The following is an 18997-nucleotide window of genomic DNA, read 5'->3' as shown; positions in this document are numbered from 1 at the left end:
TATTTGTAAAACATAGAATTTAAGTAGTGCAAATGACATGAAAGATAAATATGGTGGGAAAAAATAGTGTGAAGAATAAATAATATGAGATATTCAGATCTCTGATTCTGATTCTGATATGGGCAAACACATGTGGGGCCACCATGGAAACTGCAGACAAACCCACATGGGACCCTTACATGCTGCCCAATTGTAACCCTTCTGGGGCCCACATGGACATACTGGCTGGGGACTGGCTAAGACTAGCTAGTGAACCAGCTGTTAAATGTCAAAGTAACAGCAGATACAGTAGATAGTGAGCTAACAGCAGCCCACTATTCACTAGAGCACAATTTTCATATTGAAGTATTTTCAGTTACTACAAAGGTATTACTGTGTTAAATCAGTGTACTCTCATGTTATAATAAAATATTTTCATGTTATATCAATAAATGTAAATAACAAGAAACTTTTTCTAAATTTTGATATGACATGACACATTTCGCTATATAATTTGATAAGTTGCTCAGATGCCCTTGACCACAGTATAGTACCACATGCTAATGCTAATGTGCTAATTGCTAATAGGAAGGTGCTGTGTACATGTATCAGGATGAGTAAAATGCAGAAACCGAATTTCCCTACAGGATAATACAAGTGAGCTGACCTTTAACCCTTTCAACATTTCATTGGCTACCAAGCCAACAGCAGCAGGCTAATGTCTGCTAACAAAGAAACAATTGCTAACTTTACTTAGCTGACACTAACTAGTTGGCTAATACAAGCTAGTGATGCTGTAACATCCAATACAGGGTATGCACATACGTCACTTCCCCTCCTGGGCCACTGAGTGGCAAAAACCAACCTGCTCAACATGACGGAGTATAGCAGTAAACACAGCCAGACTGGGAAAAATGTGAAATATGAAATTAAATTAAGGACAACTGGACTGGACATGGATCTGTACGAGCTACCAAAGAACAAGTGATTCATGAACATCGACATGTGGCCCGAAATCTCATATCTGGACATCCAGGGTGTAGGGGATCATCGCTATTTTTACCTGAAACAAATATACATGGTTTCATCATCACTGACAACCAGGGGCTAAAACTAGGGCCCAGAACCAGATGATCCAAAGTGCATTTCCAGTAGACTGTGGACTGACCCCAGTGAATACCGGTATATGCATGATCTACTGGTACTGAGGAGATTTATGTTTAGTTAATATCAAGTACTTTGTACAACACAGATACTACTGCTGTGGACCAGCAGGGGACCACTGGATTCTGGGAAATTAGGAGATTTTTACCACCTGTTTTTAAATTATGACATTATTCTTGTAATATGGCTTTGTTGTCAGAATATGACGACTTTAATCTCAAAAACAAATGACATTTTTGTTAAATTATGAGTTTTTTTTTATAACTACGAGTTTATTCTCATAACATTATGATTCTTTTGTATTTGACTTTATTATCATAAAATGATGGGTTTTATATCGATATTTTATGACTTTATGCTCGCAGTGACAAGTGTTTTTATTTTCTTATGTGGCCCTAATACGCTGTCGTAGCTTTATTCTCCAGTTCCCCCGTATTTGAAAAACTAGGTTAGGCTCAGTTTAAGTTAGTTCACTAATCATGTAGGATCACAAGGTTTATAATCACAAAATGAAGACAAAAACCATGAAAGATCTGATCATGAAACCAAGAGCTTTACTAAGAAGTAACGTTACCCAAAACAATACGTAATTCAAGGTATGATTTTACCCAAAAATACAGCATAAATTAATGTTAGCTGACACCAAACAGGATCCACAAATCTAGGTTTGGTTTCCTGGATTTGTGGATCCATCTACTTCTCTTTTCTTTGTCTTTCGGCGTCTGTAAAATGATAGCTCCAACTGCTTTTCAAACCTGTTCATACAATCAATCACACAACAGCTCTTCCCCATTTTTTTTTTAAATTAAATATTGTTCTAAAGTTTAGACGGTATTGAAGCCAACACTGCCACTCATCTCCCTCTTTCTGCCACTCAGTGGGCGTAACCATGGTGACTTCCGCTAGCGGTGACATCAAGTGCATACCCTCTATTATGAGCCAGCAAAGTAACAGACCAGTTTGAGGGCTAACAGGAGCTAGCATTAACAAGCAAGCCAACAGCAACTAGTTTATGTACATTAGCTATTACCTTCCTAGCAGACATTAGCTAACTAAAGTTAGCTTCACCTTGCAGCTAAAAAAATATATTCTGCCCTGCATTAAATATCCTTGTCACTTCCTGCTCCCCTTCAGTACCACTACCCCCTCACCTCACTTGTGCTTCTCACATCTGCCCCCATGACCATGCACTGACCCTGAAAGACCTAAAAAATATAGGTCACCATTGCCATCCAAATTTGATGCATCAACCCCAATTTGACCTTAAAAATGCAGGTCAAGGCCAATACCCAAAGTCCAAGAGTGTCCCAGGTTAAACCTAAATACCAAACACAACGGAGAGTGGATGATTTGGTTAAGAGTAATCGCACTGACACTGATGGACAGACACACAGACAAATAGTAAAAACCTAAAAGACGCCATTAATTCATAAATAAATAAAATGAAATAATATTTTATGTTCTTCTGATATAACTGACGCTAAACAAAAGAGAAGCATGTATTTATTTCATGAGAAATAATTTAAATGTAGTATTTCATCATCTCACTGAAATCTAAAACACATTTTATTTCAAAATACAGTTAACAAGAATTTGGACATGGATATAACAAACCAAGCGAAAAGCACTGGGCTGTTCATTATTCAACATACAACACACTATTCCTCTGTAAAGATGATCTGTAAATGATGGCCCTGTTCATGTCACTGCCACTGGAGGTCAAAGGTCAGTACTGTGAGAATGTCTGTATATCAGGATAGACATGGACACAAACTGACACTTGACCAGTTTACTGAGGTAAACAACATTCTGGAGGATGTAAATTAAGTTAAATCCTGTATCGTACATATAGACATGGATTACATTGTTAAAAGAGGATATGGTTGTACAAAAACCAGATTCTCACATTGTAATGTTAATAAGCTGCTAAACTTTTGCCTCAGATTCTGATTAAAGGCTTAAATATTGTGACCTGTTTTTGGATTACAAATCCACCCTTCAGATTTAATCATTTTTCCTTCTCCAGAGCAAATCCTCATAATTTTGTAGCTCGATACCACAACCAATATGTGCTAAATGATACTCCAAGCCCTGGTGTCTTTATAATTGCACGCTAAGTGTCAGGTTGTTTGAAAACCATCTGTGTAACATGACATGTGTAAAACATCTTCACCACAACACTCATTCTACCTGACGGTTACTTAACTGTCTTATATTGGAAATAAGTAGCAGGTAAATAAAGTATGCAAACCACCTTAATGAAGGACATTAAACCATCATGGGAGGAGCAACTATGGGAGGGGGCTCTCAAATCAGATCTCATTCAATGCAAAGGACTGATTGGACTCAAGCAAGATCATCAGAAATGTACAAGGATGAAGAGGACTTAGAATAATTTAACATGTAATCATGTTCTCGTATTTCATTAGATGTTATCCATAACTTCTTGGTTTCTGAAAAGACATTTTAAACACTGTCAAAAATAAGTTGCACACAGAACACACCAGACATAGTTATTGCCTAATTTGACCTTTCTCCACCCATGTTACATGTTACAACTGATTAAAATGAAAAAGGAAGTAATTTCGCCCGCGCTTTTAGGCGAGATGAGTAACTTTGGTTATATGGAAATCCTCCGGCATAGGGTTAACATAGTTTTCCATTGCATAACATCATTAAAACTTAAAGATGCATTTTGTGCAATGTTAAGCAACTAAATGTCTCTGCTGTTCTGGAGCGATGCATGTTTTATTGTACATATAATTTACACATGACAAAGAGTGCTGACACGTAAAGAATTACATCTATAATACTGTGTGTCCAATTTTTAAAAAAATTTGTTATATTCCTATCTCACACCTTGTTGTGTTGTCTTTTTATGCACACAGCAATAATTTGCAGACACTGAAAATCCAAAAAAGTGCAGCCAAAACATTAACAAAGTACATCTCAAATAGAAAAAAAAACTGCTGACAAGACCTGGTTGTTGTCATGTAGATGAAACTACCTTCATTTCATTATGACACTTATCACAAAATAACAGGGTTTAAGAATAGGTAAAAAATGTGCACACAACAACGTCTTGAGTTTTAACCTTTAAGTCTCAAACAAGACCTAGGTTTCTGTTGTGAAAGTAAAGTAAGTCAAGTCGAGTCCCTTCTCAAAGTCACGCAAGGCAAGTCATCGTTCAGGTCAAGCAAGTGATAAGGGAAGTCGTATGAACTTCTGATAATCTATCCTACATGGAAAGTTTAGACATCACATATAAGTGTTCCTTGAACTACAATGGTGAGAAGAGCTCTGAAATTAGAATACAGATCTATATATAGGTGTAAATGACTTCAAAGTGAAAAGAAATCTTACATCAAAGCTGAACAGTTGCCTAAAACACTGATATTACTGACAGTAGTGGAATATAATTAACTAGTTTTACAATAAAATATTATTTCAGCACTAATTTCAAATGTTAATCCTTTATTTGATGTTATTTTTCTTATTGTATACCACTGCTGTCATTACTTACATTACAATATGCTTCCACAATTCATGTTAATATACTGACTGTTTGCATTAATGATAAAAAGCATATCAACAATAGACCAACTCCATTCGTCTTTGCTCCTTATATGTTTTATTTTCAGTTGAAGGTTGCGTTACAGTGATGACACCCCTTGCATTGGAAATCATTACCTTAAGAACATCTAGTGACCTCTCAGTATCTTTATGAGCAGGATGACTTGTCAAGTCGTTGCCACAAGTCAAAGTCATGCACAGCCGTTCATCAGTGTTTGACTTAGACAGACTTTATTTGTCATTCCAGATTTTACATCAAAAATGAAATTTCGATGCAGTCGGCTCAGCAGGCAACGTCAAGAAATACAAACGGGCCCTATATACACAGGATAATATATACAAGATAGAATAAAAATGCATATAAAAACTATAGAATATAGAAAATATAATAAATATGTATATAAAAAGAATGGTTGTCTGATAAAAACAAAACAATTTTCAGGAGTGAATATTGCAGTTACATTGCACATTGGGTCAGTCCTGTGTAGGTGAAGGTGGGTGCGTGAGGGATGGGGGGGGGGGTATTTGTTATTATGTTGAGTTCAGCAGTCTTATGGCATGTGGAATGAAACTGTTTCTGAACCTAACTGTTCTGCTGTGAAGGCTATGGAACCTCCTTAGTTAGTGAAGTAAGTCTCAAGTCCCGTAAATGTGGTCAGTGTGTCCTGTAATCAAAATGAAACAACATGCTTGGGATTTTTTTTTTTGGTCAGGCAGTGTATGTATGGACAAAGTTTATCCATATAGTTATGATAGTGTTTATTATATAGTTCCATAGATAGTAGAGGTTTCTATTATTTGTACTAAGTGTTGTAATAATAGTATATCCACTGTTAGTACTTGTATTTGTAGTAGTAGTATTAACAGTCATGGACTTTTGTTCTGGTTTTCAGTAATTATACTAACACCAGCTGATCTACTTTTGACAGTTCTAGTTCAGTTATCTGTGCATCAACTGCATCCATGTGTCTCCCCCTACTTCTCCCCCTCTCCCCCAGTCTCTCTCTCTTTCTTTTTTTTTTCTCCTCCTTTACCCTCTCTCTTTCACCCCAACTGGTCAAGGCAGACGTCCATCCTCCAGGAGTCAGGGTCTGCTCCAGGTTTCTGTCTATTAAAGGAACTTTTTCCTTCCACTGTCACCAGTCACTAGTGTGGAGGATTCTGGTGGGTTTCTGTAAATTGGCTTAGAGTCTGGTTTTGACCAACTCGATATGTAAAGTGTCATGAGATAACTTTTGTTATGATTTGGCGCTATATAAGTAAAATTTGATTGATTGATTGAAAGGGATAGCCCTCTAAAGCAGGGGTGTCAAACATGCAGCCTACCAAAGGGTCCAATCCGGCCCGTGGGATGAAGTTGAATAGTGTAAAAATTACACTGAAGATATAATCGACCAAGAGTGTTGAACTAGTTTTAGTTCAGGTTCCACATACAGACTATTGTGATCTCAAGTAAAATAATAACATAATAACCTATAAATAATGACTCCAAATTTTCTTCTTGGTTTAATGTGTCATGTTATGCCTATGAATAATGACAATTTCAAAATTTTCTCCTTGTTATAGTGCAAAAAATAACATTAAATTATGAAAATGTTTACATGAAAAAATTATCCTTTAACAATAAAATGAGAATAACCCAAAATGTCACAAGAAAATTATGTGCAATTTTAACCCTTTCATGCACGAATTATGAGAACCTTAATCAAAATTTTTTCCTGAGCGTTTTTATTCCTCTTTAGGCATGAAAAAAAACAATGTGATTGAAAATTTTCTTCTGAAAAATAATAAATAAATAGATAAAAATTATTTAAAATTTAAAAAAAAAAAACATACAAAAAATAATCATGAAAAAAAAATTTCATATGAACCTATTTTTCATGAAGTTGCAAACAAGTCCACTCAGCTGGACACCACACATTTAATTTTTGATGCACAGAAACATGTATTTACTGATAAATTGTGTGAAAACTATGGAGAGGGCTTGTGATTTTGGGGGTTTATGGTCAGGAGAGATCTACATAATGTTACCAATTCATATCAGAAAAGATATGTAGTGTCTTAAAACTTTAATAAAGATATGTGTAAGAAAAAAACAAAACAAAAAAACAATGAAAAGAACAACAAAACCCATGAATATACAAGAGAGCAGCTGTAGAAGAGCTGTCCACTGGAGTGACCACTGTGCATGAAAGGGTTAACAATATTCTGCCTGTTATTAAATGTTTGGTGCCTTTGTAGAACTGATCCATAATGCATATGTATAAATGATAAGTTGAGGCATAATATTGTTAAAATTGCACTTAATATTCTTAAGAAATTTCAGTTTTTCAGGTTATTCACATCTTTTTTGTTTGGAAAGTTTGTAAATGTAAATATTTTCATAATTTAATATGTTTGATTTTTTTGTTTTGTTTTGTTTCTTTTGCACTAAAACAAAGAGAAAAAATAGGAATTGTCATTATTTATATGTTATTATGCTGTTATTTTTTTGGTCTGGCCCACTTGAGGTTAAGTTGGGCTGAATGTAGCCCCTGAACTACAATGAGTTTGACACCCCTGCTCTACAGTGAATCTAAAACATCTCATTCTCCCCCTGGTGGTTGTCTGTGGTAGTTGCAGTTTTCAGTAACATGATCATACAGACCACACTGATCCCACATAACAGGAGCACAACCCCGACAATTTAACATCTGTTTACTTAGATCTCCGCTCAGAATGATGAAAACCAACATATGTGGGTAAGTTATGGACACCTGTGATTCATACACAGCTATAACAACACTATTAAATCACCACAACACCCCAGCCCCTGCAGAGCTCCACTGAAGCGTGATGTAACAGGTTATAAACCACCTGTGGAGGAGAATCCTTTATTTAACACTACTGCAGATGACTCATAGAAAACAGACATATCTGAGTATATATTTTACATCTGGATGGATTACTGCTGCTGCTCTGCGGGACATGAATAACAAGTAATTCTTCATTGTCAAAGGTGAGGCTTGTTATTTATTCCCAGCTGCAGATGTATTGGGTTGAGGCTGACACAGCATTTTATGGCATGAATGTAACCTGAACGTGTTTCCATTGTCAGGTCAGTGGTTTGGACTAAACCTCTATTGACGGTCTGCTGTTGTGGATGAGAGACTGATGTGGTTTGTATTCTCTCGTACGACAATGTGAGGAGGATTATAAACAAATTAGAATGTGTCTGAGTTTTCTTTCACAGGTCAGATTCTATAAAATTATACCCACACTTGTCTCTTCATCACATCAGCTGAACAACAACCATGTGACAATTTAACCTTGTAAAATAACTGTAAAATAAGGTTCAGTGTTTATCAGGGTCTACAAAAATATAATGGTGTTAATTCATTTTTTAAATCAAAATGGGAATCAGAATTGAATATTAGTCTGCCTGAAAGTGAGTGGCATTCTATGTGTAAAATGCAACTAACATCCACCAGCTCTAAAGGTTGGTGAGAATTTGGCTGGAAAAACCTCATTGGCTTTTTTATTACGCCAAATATTAAAAGCAAACAATTGGGAAAACAGCAGCAATGCTGGAGAGGATGTGGTCACATGAATACCAACCACTCGCATATCTTTTGGACACGTGTAAAAATGCAAATGTTTTGGAACCATGTTGTTCAGACAATGGAGAACATTTTAAATTATAAAATTCCAATGAACCCCAGACTATCTACCTTGGTCTGATACCTGATGACGTAATTAAAAGAGAAGACACTTACTTATTAAAAATTTTAATTCTTGCCTGCAAAAAGGTAGTCACAAGGAACTGGTTAAAAAGTGACCCTCTTCAACCACAACAATGGCTGGACATTATAGAGGAAATACATACCATGGAAAAATTAACATTTCAACTGAGGATTAAGATGGTAACTTTTTTTTTTTTTTTAACTCTCTTTATTGAGTTTTTTCACAAAGTAACAAAAACGTGTTCATGTACATTCATTGTGCTCAATGCAAAGAAAATGAGAACACGCAGTAAAACAAAAAGCACACAAACAACAGTAAACAATGAACATCAAAAACCAAACTGAGGACATCATAAATCCTAAGTTGTTTACACATTTGCATTATTAAAATAATCAATGACAGGTTGCCATGTTAAGTGGAATGCATTTAATTTCCCTTTTAATGAAAATTTAATTTTTTCCAGTTGTAAGTGTTTCATTACTTCTCTCATTAAGGCTGAATGGGCAGGGGGAGTTTTTTGTTTCCAATTTAATAGCATTAATCTTCGCGCTAGCAACACCACAAAACATATATTGTTTTGGTTGTTGGAAAGTTCTACAGCAGCCGGCTTCACACCAAACAAGGCAAAAACTGGATCTGGTTTAAGTTGTTTTTTTAAGATTTCGGATAAAGTCTGAAATATCTTGGTCCAGTATATTTTGACACAAGGACAGTTCCAAAACATATGTGCAAGTGAGGCCGGCCCCTGTTTACATCTGTCACAGGAGGGGTTTACCGAGGGAAACATCTTTGATAGTTTCAGCTTTGTTAAATGAAGTCTGTGCAGAATCTTGAATTGCAAAAGACCGTGTTTGATACATACAGAGGAGGAGTGAACACGTTCTTGGCCTTTTAACCATTGATTATATTCAATGTCTACACCCAAATCCTCTTGCCAAGCCCTCTTTAAATGATCTAGTGTGGTAGTACAGTCCAACTGTGACAGCATGTTGTGGATTTTAGCTATTGCACCTTTTTTAAAGGGATCAGTTAAGATGGGAACTTTTAAGCGAAGATGGGAGAAAAGAATCATATTCAAGGACACTAATTCTTGATATCAGATCAAGTATGGAAAAGCAGTCGAATGCATAAGGAACAACATCCTCCCCTTGTTATTTTTTTTTGTTTTGTTTTGTGACTGCACTGTAAAAGTGATTTAAAACATTAAAATAAAAAGTTAAATAAATAAATAAATTAAAGGTTCAGTGTTACTTTATTTATACTCATGGGTAGATTTGTTTTTGCAGAAGAAATGATTGCATTTGGCATTCCATTCCAAAACACACACTGAACCTGACAGGCAGGTACTTGACTTGGCTAGCTGGTGATCCATGTAATTCAGTATGACTTAACACTAACAGTGAGTTGAACTATGGAGACCAAACTGTTTTTGTCTGAGGCTGTAAACATGGTAATTTCATCTGTAAAGTTGGTTCACTTAACATGGGATCTAAAGGGATTGACTCTCTTTCGGAGCGAGGCTCCAGTGGACATACAGGTTACTGCAGATTTCAGCTTCACTTGTCAGTCCTGGAGGTTCCAGCCTGTTATAATATTGATGATTATTGATGGATCCAAGGGCTGAAATACACTGAGATTTGAAACAGACATCAGCTTGTTTTAATCTAGTTAGAATTTGTTTTATTTTTCCATTGATGTTACACATTTATAGTTTATTAGGTTTTAGCTCAGCTGATTTTAGTCTGAACATAATTTATAGCACTTATTGTCAGGACAGGTGCAGTAATTTAGTTTACTTAAAAGAAAAAAATAAAGAAGGAAGTATCTGAAAAAAACTGTTGCATCATACTGTTTCCAATCAAGGCAATTATTTAATGGAAAAAGGTCAAAACTTATATAGTTATTTTTATCTTCTGTGTTGCATGTCTTCTTTTTTCATTTACTTTTATGCTTTTTATACTTTTATGTGATGTCTGTCCCTTTTTAATTTTTAATTTTAATCTTTTAAATTAGATTTTTATCCTGTTTGATTATTAATTTATATTCTCATACATGATGTTGTTTTTATCTCATTTCTTCATTTCTGCATTGATTTAACAGCATCATATTACATTGTCCCTGCCCTCTTTACTCCGATTCACTTAATTTATTCGAAGTGCCATATTTTTTGCATTTGTTGTACACAACTCTCTTATTGTGTTGCTTCTGTTTTAGTGTTTTTACTTGCTTCTTGTATCCTGCTGTTGTGCCCTCTGTCAAAGCACTTTGCAAACTTTGTTTTTAAGGTGCTATACAAATAAATAAAAAGCTAAAGCTATTTCTACTATTGGCTGCAGGTACAAAAACACATTTCACTGTGCATTGTACTATGTATAACTGTGCATGTGACAAATTAACTTATCAAATAAAATCTTATCTTGTCTTGAAAACATTACAAGTCCATATATATATATATGTGTGTGGCTCAGTGAAATCCCAGTGGGACCAGTAGAACCAGAGTGAAGCTACTGTGCGTCTGTGTGGATGCTGCCCCCTGTTGGTTGACAGGCTGTTTTCCTCCAGGCCTGCAGGGGGCGCTGTGGTAAGTCTGCTTCAGGAAATACAAGTTCCAGCGCCCGGCTTCAGTTAGATAGTATCAGAGTCTGAAATTAGGAGAAAGAGAAGCGAAAATCCCCCAAAATGGTGAGTAACTATGTCACTTTTTTGTGCACTTACATAGTCTGTGTTTGTGCATTCATGTGCTCGGTGTTGTATGAGTTTTTGGAGTAGTTTGGGGGTCGGATGGAGCTGGATATTTGACTGAACCGGGCCTCCAGCCGGTCTCCTCCAGCGTGGCGTTTTAATGGCTGATGAAACCACCGACCACCCCCAAAAACTACAACTACACACGCATTCACAGCAGCTATAAACACGAGAAAACACATTTATATGATGGTGACAATGTGACTCTGATTTCATTGTCAGGGCTTTGTGAAAGTGGTGAAAAACAAGGCCTACTTCAAGAGATATGAAGTGAAATTCAGGAGAAGAAGAGGTAAGTTTATTTAACCACACCTTTGACCTGTGAAAATGACTTAAATGTAATAAATATTAATAACACAATAACAGAATGAAATGTCATGACTGGCACCAAAGCACAGTCTGTTAAAGCTCCATGAAATGTTAGGTTTTATCAGAACAAAGTGTATTTTTTGCCTAATTGTATAAAATGTGTCCTCTAAATAATTTTTAAATAGATCTTTAAATTATGGCACAGTATTATAAAAATATTTAGAATATATGCTAAATAAACACAAAAACTGGAATATCAGTGCAGTCCACTTGCCTCAGTGTCAGCTCTTCTTGAAAAAGCAGACTTCAGCTCAATGTGACTTTGTTTTTTGTTTTTTTTTTTGGTGTCCACTGAAGTCTTGGTTGGAAAATTTGTGCATTTTTTTTATCTTTCACCCTAATGCATTCATTCAAATTATGATGGATTCCATTTTTTTTTTTTTTTTTTTTTTTTGTAGCTTTAAAAGCGAAGCTGAGTAGAGCCCGAGAAATAATTGTTGTAAGGTTTTGTTCAATTTTAAAAGAAACTTTTGCGTTAAACTATGGTGAAGCTGTTACTGCCATTAATTTGGGATTAACTTCATTTTTGTGGTTCTTAAATGGAAATGTAACTACTTTAAGGAATTATTACATTGTTGACTGCTTCAAGTTAAATTTTATTTTCATCAAACAGTGCGCCAATAATCATCTAATCTTAACTTTTCAGAGGGAAAAACCGACTTCTTTGCCCGGAAGCGCCTGGTTGTGCAGGACAAGAACAAGTACAACACACCAAAGTACCGGATGATTGTCAGGTTCTCCAACAGGGACATCTGCTGTCAGGTTAGTGACTGAAAGAGTGAAACTCATGTGGTTGTATTTTGGAAAGATCTGACTCAGCACTTCTTTGTGTGTCCTGTATAGATTGCCTATGCAAAGATCGAAGGTGACCAGATCGTATGTGCCGCATACTCCCACGAGCTGCCCAAATATGGCATCACTGTCGGCCTCACAAACTACGCTGCAGCCTACTGCACTGGACTGCTGCTGGCCCGCAGGGTATGAGGACACTCACACATCAGTCAGTGGGTTTCAGACTCAGATTTGTGCTCAACAGGAGTTACTTGCTCCCAATATTTCAAAACTTCTCACCATAAATGTTACCTGGACCTACAAGACACTTTTGATTCTATCTTTAGTTGTTTTTTGTGAGGTCTGTTTGCACAAGTGTTTAAGTTCTACTTTACCAAACTCTCAAAAGCCCAGACTTTTTGCTTGTTTCTTTAGCATGAAGGGCAGCTATTAAACTGCTGAATCACATAAGTAAAAGGAAGAACTTCTTATCACATCTTTAAAACTTTGCTGAGAAATAGGTTGATGATAAGACAACAAATTAAGTAATATCACTAATGAAATGGTAAGATAACACTATTAGTCTTAAGCTGCCAGTAACATACAATTAATGTGGTGACAGAAATGCAACAATACAGACAAAGATCTTTATAAAACTAAGCTTTGTGACTGATAAACAGGGTTATAATTACAATGCTTGATAGTTTTTGTTGTTATTGCACAACAATTCTGTCCACAGCTTTGGTCTCTGCATCCAGGCTGTAGTAAATCTACCCCATGATGCAGACTTTAGCTAAACACAGGTATTTTCACACAGTTTAAATACATGACTGACACACTTAGGTTTATCAGAATCAGTCGGATGTTTCTCAACTGCTATACTTTCTGCTTAAAATTTTCATTTGACCTGCGAGGAGGGTGTGTGTCTTCATGTTCTGGCCTTGTTTTCTGATTCAGATCCACCTGATGACCACAGATAATTACAAAAAAAATGGTTTAATTATAAGTTAAGTACCCTGCATTCTTTTCTTATTTCTGGGCCTTGTGAAATAATCATTGGCAAATAATGGCTGTTTGTCACTAATGTTCACAGTAGGTTAATGGACTGTCACAAACGTTGACCTTCTGTTAAATCACTGATGTGACTGATGGAGTGAACATTTTCAGAAAGACCACAGAAACATAAAAGTTGCTCTGCTGAAATATACACACAGAGATCATACATTTAATATAATAGGCCTGATTACAACATGATAATAGAATGGTAAGTTAGGATCATGCTTATTTATATTTGGGTCATTGATATTGTATTGAAACTCTGAACTTCATACCAATTTTTAGACTAAGGCATTTGTATTTTTATTTTTTCTTATAGTGAAAAACACTGGTTACAGATTAAAGGTCTGTAAAATACACTTTTGTCTATACTTGAGAAAAATCTAAGTAATCTCTCACCTCTTGAATGAATGTTGTTTGTTCCTCTTCACAGCTGCTGCACAAGTTTGGCATGGACCAGGTGTACGAGGGCCAGGTGGAGGTGACGGGAGATGAGTTCAATGTGGAAAGTGTTGACGGTCAGCCTAGTGCCTTCACCTGTTACCTGGATGCAGGTCTGGCCAGAACCACTACAGGGAACAAGGTGTTTGGAGCGCTGAAGGGGGCAGTCGATGGAGGCCTGGCCATTCCTCACAGGTAAGTTGGGAAGGAATGGTCCACAGGTTTTGTTTTTCAATATATTAAACAGAGCTTTGCAGGATTTATTTGATCAAAAGAAGAATTCTGTAAGTTGCAGATAGTGATGATAGATGGTTGCCATACAGATAATAGCAAGTTTCTGTTACTTTTACTCATTAAGTGTAGTATATAGTTTTATACACCATGAACTAGAGCTGCAACCGATTAATCGACTAGGTGCTTGAAGTCACTGCAAAAAGTCCCGATTCGATTAATCAACTCGAATTAATTGAAGGGAGATATTCTATTGCAGTTTTCCTGAATTGAAGCTTCTTTGTGCGTCACAATAAGTGTCCGTGTGAAACACAACAGTGGAACCAATGTTTAACAGCGGAGAAATGAAGGAAACAAAGCTTTGATTCAGAAGAATTGTGGTTGAATCATTTTTTTGGATCACTTTGAGTTGATTAATCGGTTGCAGCTCTACCATGAACCATGTTTTGGCATTTTTAGGAATAATTAAGAATTGCACTTTTTCTCCTTGAGACTTTTTTCCTAAATTACATACATTTTAGAAACTAACACATGTACTAAGAAATTACTGGTGAATGGTGGGTACATTTTTTTCCCCCAACTTTATTGAAAATATTTGTGTATGTAAAATACTGAGAAATTTTGAACAAACATCAAGATGTCAAAAGGAAAAATCATTCAAACAAATAAATTAACATAGTGCAAAGGCTTACAGCAGGGGTGTCCAAACTTTTTTTCAAGAGGGCCAGATCTGATGATGTGGAGATTGCCAGGGGCCAGTGGTCCCTTCAGACAATTTTTAAACAGTATAAATTACATATAAATGCGCTGTTCCACAACCATTTTATTTTCATTGTCACAATATCATTTTTTTAAATGGCAATGTAACCAAATCTAAGCCACTCAGGTGTGAACAAATTAAAAAAAAAAAAAAAAAAAATTCTGCCTTCCTTTCACATCTGGAGTCGGATAACAGAACAAACTGTGTGGAGTATCTTAAACTTCCAAGCTGATAAAAATCTTAACCCCACATTCATTTTAAACATGACTTATATGAGTAATCATTACTCATATATTACTCAGTAATGCAAAGTCTGTTAACGTTTAAGATGAAAACATATGACTCTTACTCTTGTCTTTCACAAAATCATTCAGAAAGTAATATTTTGTGTCACATCTACAAGTATATAACACCAGCAGTTATAGGCAACTAACCTGGCAACGTGGTAGCCTGCCTTGGTGGTGAATTCATTGAACTCCCAGGTTCACATCAAGAGTCACTGTTGTGAGTTTAAAGTAGCTTGAATTTGCTTCACTTTTTCGGAGCGCTCACTCCCTGCTAGCTTGTCGTATGCGTTAGCATGTTTTATCTGCTGGTGTCTCTTTACATTGAATTCCTTAAACAAGGCAACAGTCTCTTGACAAATTAGGCAAACATAATTGCCTCAATTTTCAGTGAAAAAAAACTGTAATTCCCATCTTTCCTGGAAGCGGCGGCCCTCACTGTCAACTTTCGTTTTTTTATTTACAGGCGCCACGGTTAGAAATTAGCGAAAAAGGTTCACGGCAAAGTCACAGAGCCAGATAGAGTTAGAGTGGTGCTGCCACCATGAGGTGAAAGGAGAAACTGCATTTTGAACCTTTTATAATTCATGTACTCGGTTCAACAGTCCAAGCGGGCCATAAATAATATAATATAAAACCCAAGCTGTGGGCCGTATAAAATCTGACCACGGGCTGTGATTGGCCCTCGGGCCAGACTTTGGGCATGCCTGGCTTACAGACTCAAAGAAGAAAGGACTAATTGTAATAAATTAAAATATAAATATGTGAGAAAAAAAATGCATCAGAGAGTAAATTCAGTCCATGAATGATGGGTACATAGAGAAGTGAAGCACCTCAGTGATGTCATTAAAGCTTAAAATACTGTGTAGATACAGTGATAAACTATGGCATTTATGTTTTTTGTACAGAGGAATGGAAAAAGGTAGGATGACTTTGTAAAATAATTGTGATGATGATACTGAGGTGATTATCTAATGATTGTAACAGGTCTAGATGAAGCTTTTAAAGTTTGCATAAGTGTTGTAAAGTTAAAGAAATCTTGAATCAACACTATTTTACTGTGTGCTTCCTGGTTCTCTGCTTCTCGATGATGATACAAAGCACGCTGAGCAAAATGTAGTTGGTCCTTCATTTGCATTGGCTGATGTTTACTGTCCTTTTCAAGACGGGGCTGAGAGAAGCAATAGGAGAACCAAAGTGCACATTACTTGTTCCCCATAAGTGTAATTAAACCCTGTGTGATGTCTGCTCTTCCCGTTTCCAGTCTGAAACGCTTCCCCGGTTACGACGCTGAGAGTAAAGAGTTCAACGCCGAGGTGCATCGGAAACACATCATGGGCATGAATGTGGCAGACTACATGTCGTACCTGATGGAGGAGGACGAGGAGAGCTACAAGAAACAGTTTTCACGATTCATTAAGAACGGAGTCACACCAGACACAGTAAGATGAACGCTCATCATCATCATAAAGACAATTTGAACCAACACCTGGCTTTTATTTTAACCTCAAATTTAATTAAAACCACAGAAAATAAATTGAATGAGGATTTTTGTTTATGCTAAGGTAGATACAACAGGCTATATCAGGGATCACAATTAAGCCACTGTTAGAAAATACACTTTTTAAACCTTTTTTTTTGTTGGTTTTATTTATTTTTGTGGCGATGATTAGCTTCTCTTTGGTTGGCGTTTACATTGTTTTTTATGAGCCTGAAATAAAACCTACATTTATTCAAAGGCTGTATTGAATGAATCAGTTAATCTGATGTTAAAATAATGGTCTAACCTTTATGATCACTTATTTTTTTGAAACAGAACAATTTTTGTTTCCTCTTTAATGTGAGTAATTCCTATTGAGAAGCCTCATAATAGCCATCAGCCACTATTGGAGCTGAGTTCTGCAACTGCAAATAGATTGTTCAAGCTAAAGCGTTACTAAAGTTTAGGAATTGACAATAAGAATTAAAACAAAATTAGTAAAAGTTGAGGTAACCAGTAATGTTTGATGTAAATTAGAAACTGTCCACTGTTATGTCACTTTGCATGAACTGACCCACTGCTTCTTGATGATGATACAAAGAATGCTGAGCAAAATGTAGTTGGTCCTTCATTTGCATCGGCTGATGTTTATTGTCCTTTTCAAGACGGGGCTGAGAGAAGCACGGTGAATAAGTGAAATAAAATGCCTGTGGTCGATGCACATACAGTAAAGTGTCCCTTTCGTTCTTTTCAGGTGGAAGAAATGTACAAAAAAGCACACACAGCCATCAGAGCGAACCCCGTACACGAGAAGAAACCGAAAAAAGACGTCCAGAAGAAGAGGTGGGTTCTTAAGTTCCAAATGTTGTCGTTTGTTGCAGGATTTCAACAGATGCTTAAAGTCTAAGTGAATTTTAAGCCTGAAAATATCAAACCACAACTCAAGACAGTATTGAATGTTTTATCTGGAATTAAACTATATGTATTTCATGACTGTTGGACAAAAAAAAGCCCAATTTTATGTGCTTCCTGTTTGGTTTAAGTCTGTTGAAAATTTAGCCTTTGGCCGGGCATTATCTTCACGTAGAGTCAAGCAGATGCCCTCAAGGTCTATAACTCGTTGACTAAGATCTTTTGCAGCGAGTTTAAGGGACAAGACACGTTGGTCATGGTCCTCCACTGCAAGTCGCGTTTGGTCAAGTTTCGAGTCGAGCTGACTGAATGATGATTTGAAGTCATTGGCTAACGCCGCACGATGCTCCTCGAGCAGTGTAGTAATAGCCTCCAGGGTTAAGTTAGCATTAGTGTCTTCTTTTTTACCTGACTTTCCGCCTTTTGAAGCCATTTCAGCAACAACAGGGTTTGTTTAGGCGTAACAAAAGAAAAAAGAATAAAAGAAAGAAGGGGATTCATTTTGCCGTGATAGTTGGAGGGCTGAATGGTCTAAAAAGTTAAACGTTCACGGGAGCAGTCATACAACACGTCTGCTCCATCTCTTCGCCAGAAGAGGGGACAGTCTGTTGAAAAGTAAAAAGACTCTAAAATAAGTAAGTTAAGATATTAATTATTACAAATAAAATCTAAGCAAAAATGTCACTAACAAATGTGTTTAACTAAAAACAGTACTCATTTTCACATGGTATTAGACAAGTACAGTGTTTCTCAAACTTTGCTGAAGACTTCAGAAGTCCTCACAAAAAAAAAAAACCATAAATGTATAAAAAAACAAATATCACACACAAAACTTGCTGAAAAAGCCAACTGGGGACCAAGCACAAACATGTCTGGTTAAAGTTATTGGTAGTTTTAACACTGTCCACATTTTTTTTTGCTCATATATATATATGTCATGTAATTTGTATTTGTAATGTGGTGTAATTTTGCGGTGACATTTCAGACCAAGTCCAGGATGCATTTTCATCCGTTTTAGCCAGTTAGATCCAGTTTTACCAACGTATCTTTTATAACGACCTCATTTCGGACTTGTGTCCAAAACAGAATAACTGTTCTTATTTAAAGCCTAGTCACTGTCAAAGTATTGAATAGTTTGACTGGGAAGATCCCAGTGGTTGAACAGACAAACCTCTCCCCGTCTCGCTGTGCTGAATCTTAATCGAGTTGCTGTTGTCTCTTTTCCGGCAGGTGGAATCGCGCCAAGTTAACTCTGGCACAGAGGAAGGACCGCGTCGCCCAGAAAAAGGCCAGCTTTTTACGAGCACAAGAACAAGAAGCAGGGGACGGTTAGGCCCTCGGCTCAATGCAGCACAGAGCTGCAAACGCACAACACATCACAGACAAATAAATTTTATTTCAAACTCAACCTTTTGTCTGTTTTCAGTTTGTTAAATGAGCTGGAAGTACATTAATTACATGGACCAAAATATCAGGCACAGTACACCTACAGCTTTAAGGAGCTTACATTTC

General features: G+C 36.5%; 1 protein-coding gene across 1 annotated transcript; it reads left to right on the top strand.

Annotated features, from left to right (window-relative positions):
• Positions 1–11024: 11024 nt before the first annotated feature.
• rpl5a (ribosomal protein L5a) lies at positions 11025–18893 on the top strand. The gene is made up of 8 exons (XM_030161341.1): positions 11025–11121; positions 11404–11473; positions 12197–12312; positions 12394–12528; positions 13811–14013; positions 16358–16535; positions 17328–17416; positions 18716–18893. Exons 1-8 carry the CDS (start codon positions 11119–11121, stop codon positions 18816–18818), a joined length of 897 nt encoding a protein of 298 aa, XP_030017201.1. The 5' UTR covers positions 11025–11118; the 3' UTR covers positions 18819–18893.
• Positions 18894–18997: the final 104 nt, after the last annotated feature.

This window comes from Sphaeramia orbicularis, chromosome 17 (genome assembly GCF_902148855.1).
Source record: "Sphaeramia orbicularis chromosome 17, fSphaOr1.1, whole genome shotgun sequence".
In the NCBI taxonomy this organism is placed as follows: Eukaryota; Metazoa; Chordata; class Actinopteri; order Kurtiformes; family Apogonidae; genus Sphaeramia; species Sphaeramia orbicularis.
The sequence above is the reverse complement of the archived record's forward strand: the minus strand, read 5'-3'. Positions and strand labels throughout refer to the sequence as shown.